Raw genomic sequence first — 13,287 nt, forward strand, 5'->3', positions numbered from 1 at the left:
AGGGCATACATGAATATTAAGAACTGTGCAAATTTTCAAGAACTATATAAATATCATTTCTTCTCCACCTGCAGCTTTCCTCTTCCCCTTGATATAACAATTACTAAAAGTTGTGTTCAGTTCAATTCTTCAGAAAATTCAGTCTTCTTTCCCCAATTTAAGTATATGGTGATGTCAGAGATGCTTTATTTCTGTCTGAGCTTTCAGTGGGCAGTGGGACCTCACAGCTTGCCTCCTTTCCGTGACCCTCTCCAGCTCCCAACCAAGTAGTGCTATGTACACAAATACTATTTAAAGCAAGGCTCTGAACCTTTTGTTCTGCTGAGAGCTGCTGACCCACAGGAAAAAATCATTGAGGGCCTTGAGCAGGTAAATAATAACTTAGTTCTTAGAGAAGTAAAAATGTTAAATTCATCTGCTTTTAAAATTAGAAACACAGAGCACACAATATTCAACAAATACAAAATGTTCAGTTCAACATTTATTCCAAAGCCTACTTTGTGCAAGGCATTGAGTTCCTATACAGGAATAAGTATTTTTTTTTTTTTGTTTTCGTTAATAATTTTTTTTAATTCAGCCCCTTTCAAATGTTAGGAAAAGGGGTTGTTATTGCCAGCCCAGAGAAAGACTCTCTTTATTTACCCTTTCATAATTTAGCAGATTGATCCTAAGAATCGCCTGAGGGATAGTTGAAAGGCCTTGCTTGGGATCATACAGCTACTTAGTGTCAAAAGCAGGGCTTGAGTGTGATCCTTCTGGCTCCAAAACTTTAGCCACTAAGCCATTTTTCCTTCATTTTGTATGCTTATAGTATATACACATTCAAATGATACTGCCATTCTGGAAATTCCTCTTTGAGAATTAAGTTATGGCCACAGGAACAGAGAGGCCACACTAGATGATCTTATCTTATAGCCACATATTTTGTTTTGTTTTTGATTTTATCCAAAACAATATTAGTTGATAACGCATTTTATTTGCTAGAAATTGATTTGAAATTACTGTGGGCTATTTTCCGAAATCATATTTGTTCTCATCTTCCAGGACAAGCATTTGGCAATACTGAGAGTATCAAAAATAAAATCAAAAGTGGGTTAGTGGATGTAAAAGTGCTGATTTTGCAGCACATGATATAAAAAAGCATGCTGGGAGTCACATATCCCGGTTATATCTACTTAAAAGAGAGGGGAGGAAAGAAGGAGGAAGAGAAGCAAAAGAGGAGAGATGGAGAAACATAATATTAAAATAGAGTAAAAGCCCAGTTGATGAAAACTATAACTGCCTGCCTTGAAAGACACCTGGGTTTTGTCTAGCAAAAATGTTTGTTGATTGATAAAAGGGCTTGGTCCATCCCAATTTTATGATTTATCATGGACTTTTATGGGGAGATTTATGGGAACGCATGAATGAGATAGCATAGAACATGTGGAGTGGTTACAATCTATATTTGTGGAAGAATTACCCACACTGATAAGTTCAAAGATCCTTTGCCTGTGGATTTTCCCATTTTTTTCCCCAAATGGCAGATCTAAGTTCCATTTTAATAATAACCAGTAGAGAGGTAACAAAGAGTATTAGAAGATTGCTGGATCTGGAGTCAAATGGGATAGATTTAGATCCTGACCCTGGGAGTATGTAAACTTGGAGAAAACCCTTTCCCCTTTCTGGTTCTCATCTATGAGATTAAAAGGTTGACCCAGGTGGTCTCTAAGATGACCCCTTTCTGCTCTAAATCCTTCAGTTAGGAATCAGGAGGTTTTGATTCTAGTGACAAATCTGCCTCTCTCTGTGACCTAGGGACCTATTTTGACCAGTTTTAAAAAATAGGCTTTATAATGGAGAGAGCACTGGGCTTGAAGACTGGAAAAGCAGGACCTCACACTCTACTTCAAAACACTTACTAGCTTTATAACACTGAGAAATCTACTCAATCTCTCTGTGCCTCAATTTCCTCAACTGCAAAATGGGGAAAGCCCATTCAATGACCTCTAAGCTCTAAATCTATGCTGCTGTTCTACTGACATTCTATGTGCTCGATAACTTTTCCCCAATCTTCAAGGTCTATCCTCTGTGTATCAGCCATTGGAGAAGGAATGGATAGAGCCCTCCCCACATCATTCCATGATCCAGGTAGTGAGCACAGGGCCTCAAATGGGTTGAAGAAAATGCACAAAACAAATATCATGTATAAAATAGTTTATTACTATAATAAATAAAATTAAACTTCTTTACAAATCTTATTTGTGCTTGTTTAAAAATGTCTGAGAAGGGAATATTCTTCATGGAGGTGCCTGCATTTTTCTCTGAACATTCCCAAACTGGAGATATACAATACAGGAGAGCTCTTGGCAGCATCCTTGGCTGACCATAAAAATAGTATCTGCTCGTTTGCACGACTTTTTATTCATGCTCATTTGAACAAAGTGACAAATGCAGAGAGGGAGGAAAGGGGACCTGGGAACTATGCGGAGGAAGGAATAAAAAGAAGTGTGTTATATGGAGAAGCCCCAGAAGACGGAGCTGCACCTATGTCAAAGGGTCCATGCAGCATCAGAGAAATAGCGAACATGGACAGTTTTCGACAGGTGTACAAATATTGACCAAGGATCGGAATAATTAGATAATACATTCATGAGGAATTGGCATCTTTCTTAATGTAGGCAGTTCAATGAGAGACAAGATTCTGACCTCATTAGATAATTAGATGCATTTGATGACTCAGAGGTCACTGAGGGGATAAAAGCAATCACCTCTTCTAAGAAAAAAGATTTTTGAGAGGAGAAGAAACCCAGCAAATCCATTTCCAAGGATGTAACTGGAGTAACATGCCCAAGAGACTCACACTATACCAGTTCTGCTTGAAATAAATTGGACTCTGGGAAAGTTCTAGGGAGTTCATGTGGGCTCCATAGAATCTAGGTCTCATCTAATGTATGCTGCCTATTGGTGTTGGTTGTTTTATGGCTGCCATAAACTCTAACCTAACCTAGACCTTCTTTTCCTAAGTGAGGCAGTGTGGCACAGTAGAAAAAAAAATACTTGACCTTGTAGTCAGGGGTCCTGAGTTCAGATCTCTTCCTCCCTCTTCTTGCCTTCATGATCTTATGCAAATCATAAAATCCTAGATTTCAGTTTCTTCAAATATACAATAAAAAATTAGAACTAGATGGCCTCTGAAACCCCTCCCAGTTCACAATTCCTTCTACTGTAGCATCTGTGTTTCAATTCTGCCTCTGACACTATTTACACACCTTTGAATAAGTCACATGGACACACTGGGTCTCAGTATCCTCAGCTATAAAATAAAATTGGTATGCTAGGATTACCTCCAAGATCCTTTCTAGCCCTAGATCTATGAATTCTATGACCATTTTTGCATTAAACAAGGCAAAGAACCTTCCCAACATCAAAATCTATAATAAGATGATGGCTGGAGTCTCTGATGGTGTTCATTGGCTGGAGAGAGAGAGAGAGAGAGAGAGAGAGAGAGAGAGAGAGAGAGAGAGAGAGAGAGAGAGAGAGAGAGAGAGAGAGAGAGAGAGAGAGAGAGAGAGAGATAAGGAGGGAGGGAGGGGAAAAGGAAGGGAGAAGGAGAGAGGGAGAGAGGAAAGGAAGGGAGAAGGAGAGAGGGAGAGAGGAAGGGAAGGAAAGAGAAAGAGAGGGAGGAAGAGAAGGAGGGAGAGGGAGAGGGAAGGAGGGGGAGGAAGAGGAAGAAAGGGAGAGAGAGGGAAGGGGAGGGAGGGAGGGGAAGAGAAGAGCAGGGAGGGAGAGAGGGTGAGAGAGAGGTCAATAATGGTCATCTTTATTGAAGTGAATTAGAAGGTAATAAGTGTAACGATAGAACCAATTCCTTACTGGAGAGGATTCATTTTGTTCTCCCAGAAATCAACAATGAGATCTCCTCTTTGGGTAGTACAAAGTACTAAAGAAAATGGAGTTGGTAGTTCCATCAGAGTTAAAAATTAATTCAAGGGTCTTAAGTCCAAATATCTTAACTGCTAAAAGCTGAATATAATTTACTATTACTTTCTGTCTGGGCTCCTAGCATTAAAAGGGAGAACTGAACATGGACTTGAAAATTCAGTAATTTGGATAACTTCTTTCTCTTTGACTCAAAGATGGAAAATTCATTTTCCTCTTAATAATGTCTCACTTCAGCTTCTGCCCCCAAATCATATGTGGGATAATATAATAATAACAGGAAAAAGCTTCATGTTTATACCCCTCAGATAGATATGTCAGGGAAATAGAAAAATAGTAGAAAGAAGAAGAGGGGATCCTAGAAGAGATGAAAATAAGAGAAAATCTTTCCAACAGTTTGATATGCTTATATATTGAGAAGCTTTATAGATGCTTGTATTGATCACAGTTGTTTAAATAGTTGCCTAACTCTAATTCAGTTTAATGGGCACCAAAACCTCAAAATCAAAGAGACTGAGCACTTTTAGAAGATCCCTAGGGCACTCAAAATTTTATTCCAGCACAGGATTTTGGAAACTTCCCAATACACTCTTTCATGTGGATATCTCTCTATAGGAAACAGAGATGTCATTTCTGGATGTCCAGAGAATAGGGAAAAGATTGTGGAGTCAGATGATGTGAATTCAAATTCTGCCATTAACATCTCACCAACCATTTTGCTCCATGGAATAGGACCTAAGTCCAGTGCTTAAAGAAGTTAAAATATGTTTGATATATACAGCAAAGGACTAAAGGAGTGAAGATTCCTGAAAGATCCCCCACTTGCAACCCCCAGGACTTTTAGAGCCTTTATATCTGGCAGGAAGGCCTCACTGTAGGTCTGTGTTTCATTGTAGCAAAAAGCCTTTCAACAAATAGTATGTCAACTCTTGGATGCCTGGAGGAAAATCTTTTAGTCTGTTTTTGTTTTGTTTTTCTAATCTCTCACTAGCTGATTTCCAGTGGGCCACACATTCACCTTGGCCAGCATGTATGTAGCTGATAAGTCAGGTCACTGTTACTTAAAGCACTTGGACAAAGCTTTTTCACCCAAAGTGGATTGGTAGAAGATTGACTGGAGCAAAAGGAAGACTGAAACCATGCAGACGTATAAAGAAAAAAAAATACCCCCAAACAAAAACTGTTTAAAAAAGAAAGTGGGGAAATGCATTTTTCAATTTTTTCAAGGGAAAAAAGATGATGAAATTCTCTTTAAATCACCACCGGAGGCAAATGAAAGATAGAAGCACATGCTTAGATTCAAAAGTAAGGGATCACTCACAAAACAACACATACCATAAACCATGTTAATCCAAGATGGGCGATATCCTACTTAGAAGTCTTCAGGATATTACTTGACTTCCATTTATAAAGTACAATTTCAATAAACAGATTCTGAGATATTGAGAGTTAGATGGAGTTATCTCAACAAATTTTGTTCATCTTCCCCAAGACTAGACTCAGCAAACAAGGCAGTTTTCTCCAATAGTGTGGGGCAGGGTACAGTGGAAGACATCCTGGATTTGATACAAAAAGTGAGGATTGGACAACTGGATGATCTCTGAAGCTTTGGCCACTTCTAAATCTTGGATGCCTGGGGAGAATCTTTTAGCTTTCTGTCTGTTTTTGTTTTATTTTTCTAATCTCTCAACAGCTGATTTCCAGTGGGTCTCACATTTACCTTGGCCAGCATGTGTGTAGCTGATAAATCAGGTCACTGACTTTTTATGAACTCCAGGCCTTTTGAGCCTTTATTTTGGAGAGATTTGGGAGCCACATTTAGGAAGGGAGATGAGGGAAAGAGAGCACATCTGTAAATTCTTACACAGTTCTCTGGGGCTTTCTAGGTTATGAACATACTAGACCTGTATGGCTATGGTTATCCCAAAAGAAGATCATCCCATCAAGAACTGGTACTTGTGCCAATAAAGATCAACTCTGTGTTGACTCTGAATTGCATGTTAATAGTCCATGCCATGAAATAAAATCACATGATCATAAATTTAGAACTTAAAGAGATCTTGGAACAGAAGTGCTTATTCCTTTTTTTCTGTCTTGGATCCCTTTAGCAGTCTATGGGTGAAGCCTATTAACCTCTTCTCAGAATACTATTTTAAATAATTAAATGAAATTCTAAATTTCAGTTAGAGAATAAAGATCCTTTTTTTTCCTATTCAAGTTTACAGACCTCCTGAAATGTATCCACATAGCTTTGAACAAGGACAGTCCAAAGACACCCAAGTCAAAAATAGAAATCATCTAGTTATCACCTCATTTTATGAATGAAGAAACTGAGGTCTGGAGTGATGGATTGATTTGCCCAAGGTCACCCATCAAGAAAGGCAGGATTCAAAATCAAGTCTTCTGACTCCAAAGCTGGTACACTTTCTAAGGTATCATGCTGCCTCTCCAGGAATGTAACTAAGAAGAAGGGGAAGGATAGCTCTATTGGCTGGCACATTGCTAGACCTGTGGCTCAACACTGCTTCTGGCCTGGTCCTTGGGTCTGTTAGAAAGAAGAAAGAAACATGGAGCTGGCAGTTAGCATGCATAATCTCTAGAGTCAGATACTTCCTGGACGTAGACATAAGATTTTCCTTCCTCATGCAACATGCCCTGCCTAAGAAAAGATGGGACTTGAGGTTTTAGAGACATAGTTTACAGCATTTTCCCTTATGATTTCTAATAGAAAAAAAGGCCAAAGTATGTAGAGATTTCAGTGACCTGGGAGATATAGACAGAGGTGTGCTCTGTTCACTTTCCTCTGGAGCACAGTACATTGAAATGAAAGGTGGATTATAATGGAGGTTCTTTGAGGGCAGGGATTGTTTCATTTTTTTCCTATTTTTATCCCTAGTGCTGAGGATAATTTCTGGCACTTAAGAGGTGCTTAATAAATGCTTATTGATAGATAAGCACCAGACAGGCAAAACAATCTTGTCAAGTTGGTAGGAGGATGGGAAGTAGGAAGGTACAACTTTCTTCAAAGTTTGAATCAGATTACTAAGCAACTGGCATTTGTTCTCACAGAAGTGAAATGCTACTCCTCATCATACGTGATTTTGTCCATGACGGCATTGGAATGTTGTTACTTAAGTAACACCTTTAGAGCAACTTATTGCATCATCCTCAAATGAAAGCTCTTCATTATGTTGACATCATCCTGGGAATGATTACAACCTTGAACTCTTGAGACCTATTTCTTAGAACAATGAGGAGAGAGCCTGACAGTGCTGGCCCCTGGAGCAACTGGAACACTAAGGCCACCCAATTGCCCCTTTGTGCTTCCTGTGGATGCAGAGTAAAGATAAAAGGAATGGGACCTGACAAAGTTTTCAAAAGCACTGTATGCCTTTAGCACTCAGCTCACCATTATCTCAAAGTCCTAAAGAAGACTGGTGTCAGGATGTTAATGAGCATAAGCAAAAGGTAGCAGCTCTGTAGTGATATCCCCATTACTGAGTCCATGCAAGAAGATGCTTTTCATTAAAACTTGGAGTAGGGATTCTCAAGTGTCATTGATAGGCTAGGTCTGGCCAGCTGGCCAACAATGCTTAAGACACAGCTGCATTTATAATCCTGGACTTTCTAATGCTAAGCTCTCAGCACTGAACTTCCAACATCTAGACTCTTTTTTTGGGTCCCTACTGCCTCTGCGTAGGGCACACCTCAAGCCAACTTTACTCTGCGTCAGAGATTTGCATATTCCAGAATCATTTGTGGGTCCAAAAGCCTGATAGTTATCTCTCCCTTCTTTATGCTTCACCCCAAAATATTGCTGGAGGAAACCAACATTTAGGGAAGTAACTCCAGTTGCATTGGAAAGTTCCCAAATATCAATTTACTGGCTTAGATGTGGGGCCCTTTTTAGACCATAGACTCAGCTGAACCAGCTCTTAAATACCCTTGTTTTTGAAATATTGATTCCTTTTTTTCCAGTTAAAAATGAAAACATAATCCTTGAACCCTTTCACATATACGCAACCCCCTTGCACCACTCTTTGCTTTTTGATACCGTTTCTGGTGTTTAGAGCCTAAGAGACACAGAGTTTGGCTGTTCCAAAGTGTGTCTCATAATGGCCTCCAGCTCTGAACAGAATCCATTTGGGGAGTATGGAAAAGGCATCCCCCTTTCTGTCTTCAACTGGTGGTCATCCAGCTTCTGCTTGAATTCCTCCAATGTCGGGGAACTCATTATTTAATGTGGTACTTACTCCATTCCATTTTTAAACAACTCTTACAAGTTCATCTGAGGATTTCTGTTTATGAGATAGCAATTGGGGGACTTGTAAGTGTCCCACAATGATTTCTGGCTAAGGACAAAGGTAAAGCAAAGGTCAATTCTATTGAGAATTATAAAAAACATGCCACAAAATATTATCATCCTTAAAAAAGTCAAATCTGGGTTCCTGATACTTTTTTCATCTCCAGTATACCCCAAAGAATGCTACATTGGCATTCCAATCCCATTGGGTTGTATAGATATATAATTGTCCAAAAGGTAGAATCACATCTGGAGATGGGAGCCAATGTGAACTTGGAATCACATAGAGGTTCCCAGTGTCCATGTGAGATCTCCAGGGGAAAAAAAAATGGCCTCTTAATGATCCTGGGTAAGGAGGCTCTGCCTCCCTACCTCTAGCAATTGGCTCAACTCTGAACTCTTTTAGAATAAGAGATCAGGGCTCTATGCAGGCATTCAGCAGCCTTGGAGACTCAGAAATAGTGAGAAGACACATAAAAATCCAAGTCACTGAATGTAACCCACTGAGTTTCAGACCCTGAGGTAAATTCCCAGGGCTTCATGATTCTAACCTTTCGAAGGAGGCACAACACCTGCATCTGTCTTTTGGTCTTGAATCATGATAGATGAAAGGATGAAAGGAGTTCTGTCCTCCTACCTGTCCCCTCCTTTTCCCCATGCTTGTTACAAATGATTGTTAGGATACGAAAATATACTCTGACACTGGATACTGTCTGCACAAGTGTACAGGAAGGCAGCCCAGAAGGTAGGTGCTAGAGATTCTTGCACCTTCCAGAGTCTGGGGATTTGGCAAAGGAGCTGAAGCTCACCTCCATGTGAACACATTCCCAGCCACCCCCTTCAATCCTCAAAAGGCTGATGTTTGTTTGTTTTTTTTCCTCTCTATAATTTTTTTACCAAACATTGTGGAAGTTTAAAAAATGTCCAAACTGAAGAGAAAAGGAAAATACTCTTTGAACAGTGTACCCCCTCTTCCAAATTTGTGCTAAGACACTTCTAACACAACTGCCATCTTGCAGAATGGTGACAAATTTCTCTTTGTCCAGAGAGTGGGGGGCATGCTGGATCCACCAGTCCCTCACTGATTTTCCATCAATGAGAAAATCCTATTTTGAGAAGAAAATGTTAGCTGTATGCATGTGTTTCCAGAAGAGGGGTTGTAATGTTTATATTATTATTTAATCTTTAAATAAATGAGCCTCTCAGCTTGCTCCAAAAATGTCTCTCTCTGATTCTGGGGACTGGGGCCTTGATATTTCAAAGAGCTCCTGGGGGGACTGAGAAGATCTTCTGGAAGTTAATATCCTTAGTATCTCAGAGAGCTGTTTTTCAATGTTCGCCATTTTGTTGTTTAGAGCTTTAATGTCCTCCTTCAGCTCATGCTTCACCTCCAGCATGGTGGCCTGAAGAGTCTGCTCAGGGATGGGGTAGAAGGAATGCTTGACCTCTGCAAGGATGGGGCTGCGGTCCTGAGGACTTCTGGTCTCGCCAACATTATCCAGGCGCAAGTCACTTTTGGTGATCCCACTATCACAAGAATCTGTCTTCTTCAGAGTAGCCTCCCCAGATGTCTTTGTCCTCTCTGGGAGTGTCTCCATGGACTCCGCCTTGGAGACTTTGTTCCAGTCCTCTCCCTTTCCACAGGCATCTTTGAAACGAGCCCAGCCTTTGCGTCGGGGACAGTCCCCCCCACCCCCCTTGGGACCCAAGCCCTCAGACACAGGAGCATGTAGTTTGGCGTGATCTGACACCCCTGAGGTAGATGCTGACTGGAAAGAGACAGGAGTGGCTGGGCTCTCGCGGACAGTGACGATGCTGGCCTTTACCACGGTGTGGTTAGCGGAGGAGTGCTCTGACAGAACGTTGCCCTTCTCCACGTCCAGCTCATCCAAATCCCGGCCTCCCCTTTCTGCCGCCAGTCTGGCCTCCTTCTGCTGCCGGAATCTCTGGAAAAGCCTTCGGACAGGGTGGTCTGGGGGCAGGATCAGGGGCGCCTCATTCTTCCGTTTCATTCGCTCTTCTTCTTCCCGCTTCACATCGCTGATCTTTCGAAACACAATCTGCAACAAGTAAAATGACATGGGAGGTGTTTAAGATGGATGATGATGGGAGCCCTCATCCTCCCCGACATCACAGGTCATGTCCTTCAACCCTCCCAAGTGTTTTAAGAGAACCAAAGAATGGTAGAGCTAGAAGAAAAAACTAAAAGTTACCAAGTCTAGACTATTTGCAAATGAGAAGACTCAGAAAGACCTACTCATAATGATATGGCTAATAATTTTTAAAACCAGTTTATAGTGTTTTAAATTCATTATCTACTTTGACTCACAGCAACATTGTGAGATGGGTGTTATTACAGATAAATCAAAGTTTAAAGAAAAATTAGTAGTCAATTGCCACCAAGTTAGTATTAGAAGTGAAATCTGAACCAAGACCCTCCTGACTACAAGTCCAGGGTTTTAAACAAACTATTTGTTTAATCATTTTTTTTCAGTCATGTCTAACCATCTGTCCCTTTGTTTGAGATTTTTCTTGGCAAAGAGATTAGAATGGTTTGCCATTTCCTTCTCCAGCTCATTTTACAGATAAGGAAACTGAGGCAAACAGGATTAAGTGACTTGCACAGAGACTGGATTTGAAATAAGGAAGAGGTGTCTTTCTGACCCCAGAGCCTGGTGATTTATCCACTGCACCATCTAGCTGTCCACTATACTATATGGCTAAGTGAATTTATGGGTACTAAATAGTGAAATGAAAAACCAAAAACTAAAACCAAGTCTTTTGATTGTTGCTTTAATGTTCTTGCTGTGTTACTATGTTACCTTCTCTTAGAATAATAAAAAAAGTAATTCAATTAATAAATATTTGTTTAGCACCAATTATGTTCTTTTTATTTTATTTTTTATCTTTTTAAACTTATGTTCAACACTATATGGCTCAAGGGAATAGTGACTTCTGGCTATGTTTGAATTATAGCTATTTTGTGGTTTTACTTACTGATACTGTTGGCTCCTTTCTCCCATATTTACTGCTATACTCTGATATTTCCTTAATTATTGACAATGGGGAAAGCTTCTTTGCCTAAAACCATCTTGCATACCCCAGGGGCACTTGAGAAGTCTATATGTGTAATGTTCCCTATAAGAGGATGACTGGCAATTGTCTAGCTTTTATCCTACTTCTAGTCAAAGGAGCAAAGAAGAAAACTCTCTAACAAAATCTAACCAACTTTATCCTCCCAATATACTCTATGCAATTCATGCTCAAGTCAAGACATTAACCTGGTGATCTCATAGGGCATCTTTGACAGTAAAGAACAAACAATAGCAATAATCCAGACCAGTTGTGCTATAGGGAAGGAGGTTAATATCAAACTCTACATGATCCCTTACATTTGCATGGCTTTTTCTAGTTTTCTCAAAGTGTGTGATGCTGCAACGAATAATATCCCGTCTTCCCACCTGCTTCCTGATATCTAGGAATTTCAGATATATAACAAACACCTACCAATCAGTCCTTCAATGTCTCAAAGAAGGTGTACAATGAATGTTTGGGGTTTATGAATACCACCATCCATCTGCAGGAACCAGAACCCTAAAGTTCTTATAAGTCCTCCTAGAAATGCCTTCTCTCCTATTTTCCATCAATCCAAATCTTAGTCATCTTGGACAATTGGTTCCCATTCTACTTCTTTCATGAAAATTTCCCAGCTCGATGGTGATCTTGTCATCTTCTAAATTCATAGCACTAATTTCTTCTGCCATACTTTTGGCAATAAGATTTAGCCTTGTGAAATTTCTGGCAGGTATGCATTGGAGAGAGAGATGGATCTGAAATCAGGAAGACTTGCATTAAACTCTAACCTTGGATACTTACTTATGACCTTGGACAGATCATTTAACCTCTCTCACATTCAGATTCCTTATCTATAAAATGAATATTATAATAGCTCTTGTCTTTGATGTTGTTATGAAAAGGAAATAAGATGGTATTTATAAAGTGTTTTGCAAATCTTAAAGCACTAAATAAACATTAGCTATAATCATCATCTCTGGCACTATCTTACACTGTTCAACGTTTATATGCAAGGCAGAAAAATATACTAGAAATGTGAAAGCCTATCACTTAAATATCAATTGAATGACAATAATAATAAAGTAGCATTTAGATAATCCTTTAAGATCCTCTAAGTATTTTATATATGTTATCTCATTTGAGCTTCACAGCAATCCTATGGAGCAGATACTATTATTATTATTACCATTTTACAGAAGGGTTAATTGAGGGTGTCAATAACCTGACTTTTCTAGCATCACATCTCTAGGTAAGATTCAAACTCTAGTCTTCTTGGATACAAGTCCAGCATTCTATCCATTGCACCATTTAGCTACCTCTAGGGTTCTAGAAATATTTAATCAAGAAAAGAGATGACTTAGAAGATTTAGGATATTCTCCTTAGGCCCAGAAGAAAAACAAGGAATAGTGAGTGAGTTTCTGCCTGCTGCTCCTAGTTTTCTTTTTCTTCTGGGACTTAATTGGAAAGGTTCATTTAAGCTTCCTAATATTTCAAGTGCTAGGATATGTCAAAGAAGAGATTCTTGTTTAGATATGAGCTGGACTAGATGGCTTCTGAGGTGTGCCATTCTGGGAAAGCATCCAATTAGACCCAGATTCAGGAGCCTCATAAAAGACTTCCTGATATAACATCTCTGACAAAGGGTCATCATGTCCTTACATGAATATTTATTTTGGGTTCATTACTTTCTTTTATTTTATTTCTTTTTAACTTAAATAGAAAATAGGAAAAGAAAACAAATTGCCATGTGCACAGCAGAACGAAAGAGATGATTCAAAATATAAAATAACAAATGGTTCATTACTTTCTAAGGCAGTCCATTCCATTTTTGGACTGTATGGAGAGTAATAATGATTCATATTTAATTTTAAAGTTTACAAAAAAATTTCCTCACAAAAACCTCTAATGTTGATAGTTTGAATATCATCTACATTTTATATCTGAGAAAATCATGGATTAAAGAGATTATGATTTACTAAAGTTCATA

General features: G+C 39.3%; 1 protein-coding gene across 9 annotated transcripts in view; it reads right to left on the reverse strand.

Annotated features, from left to right (window-relative positions):
* Window positions 1–1,970: 1,970 nt before the first annotated feature.
* The window catches only part of KCNH1 (potassium voltage-gated channel subfamily H member 1), a 610,670-nt gene continuing 599,353 nt past the window's right edge, over window positions 1,971–13,287 (reverse strand). For 7 of the 9 annotated variants that reach the window (XM_074309074.1, XM_074309077.1, XM_074309078.1 and 4 more), the window contains one exon: window positions 1,971–10,284. In XM_074309074.1, the coding sequence (XP_074165175.1) occupies window positions 9,427–10,284 (858 nt within the window). In that variant the 3' untranslated portion in view covers window positions 1,971–9,426. The remainder of the gene's footprint in view (window positions 10,285–13,287) is intronic. The other 2 variants (XM_074309069.1, XM_074309070.1) reach the window with 1 other exon arrangement.

Source organism: Sminthopsis crassicaudata, chromosome 4 (genome assembly GCF_048593235.1).
Source record: "Sminthopsis crassicaudata isolate SCR6 chromosome 4, ASM4859323v1, whole genome shotgun sequence".
Classification (NCBI taxonomy): domain Eukaryota; kingdom Metazoa; phylum Chordata; class Mammalia; order Dasyuromorphia; family Dasyuridae; genus Sminthopsis; species Sminthopsis crassicaudata.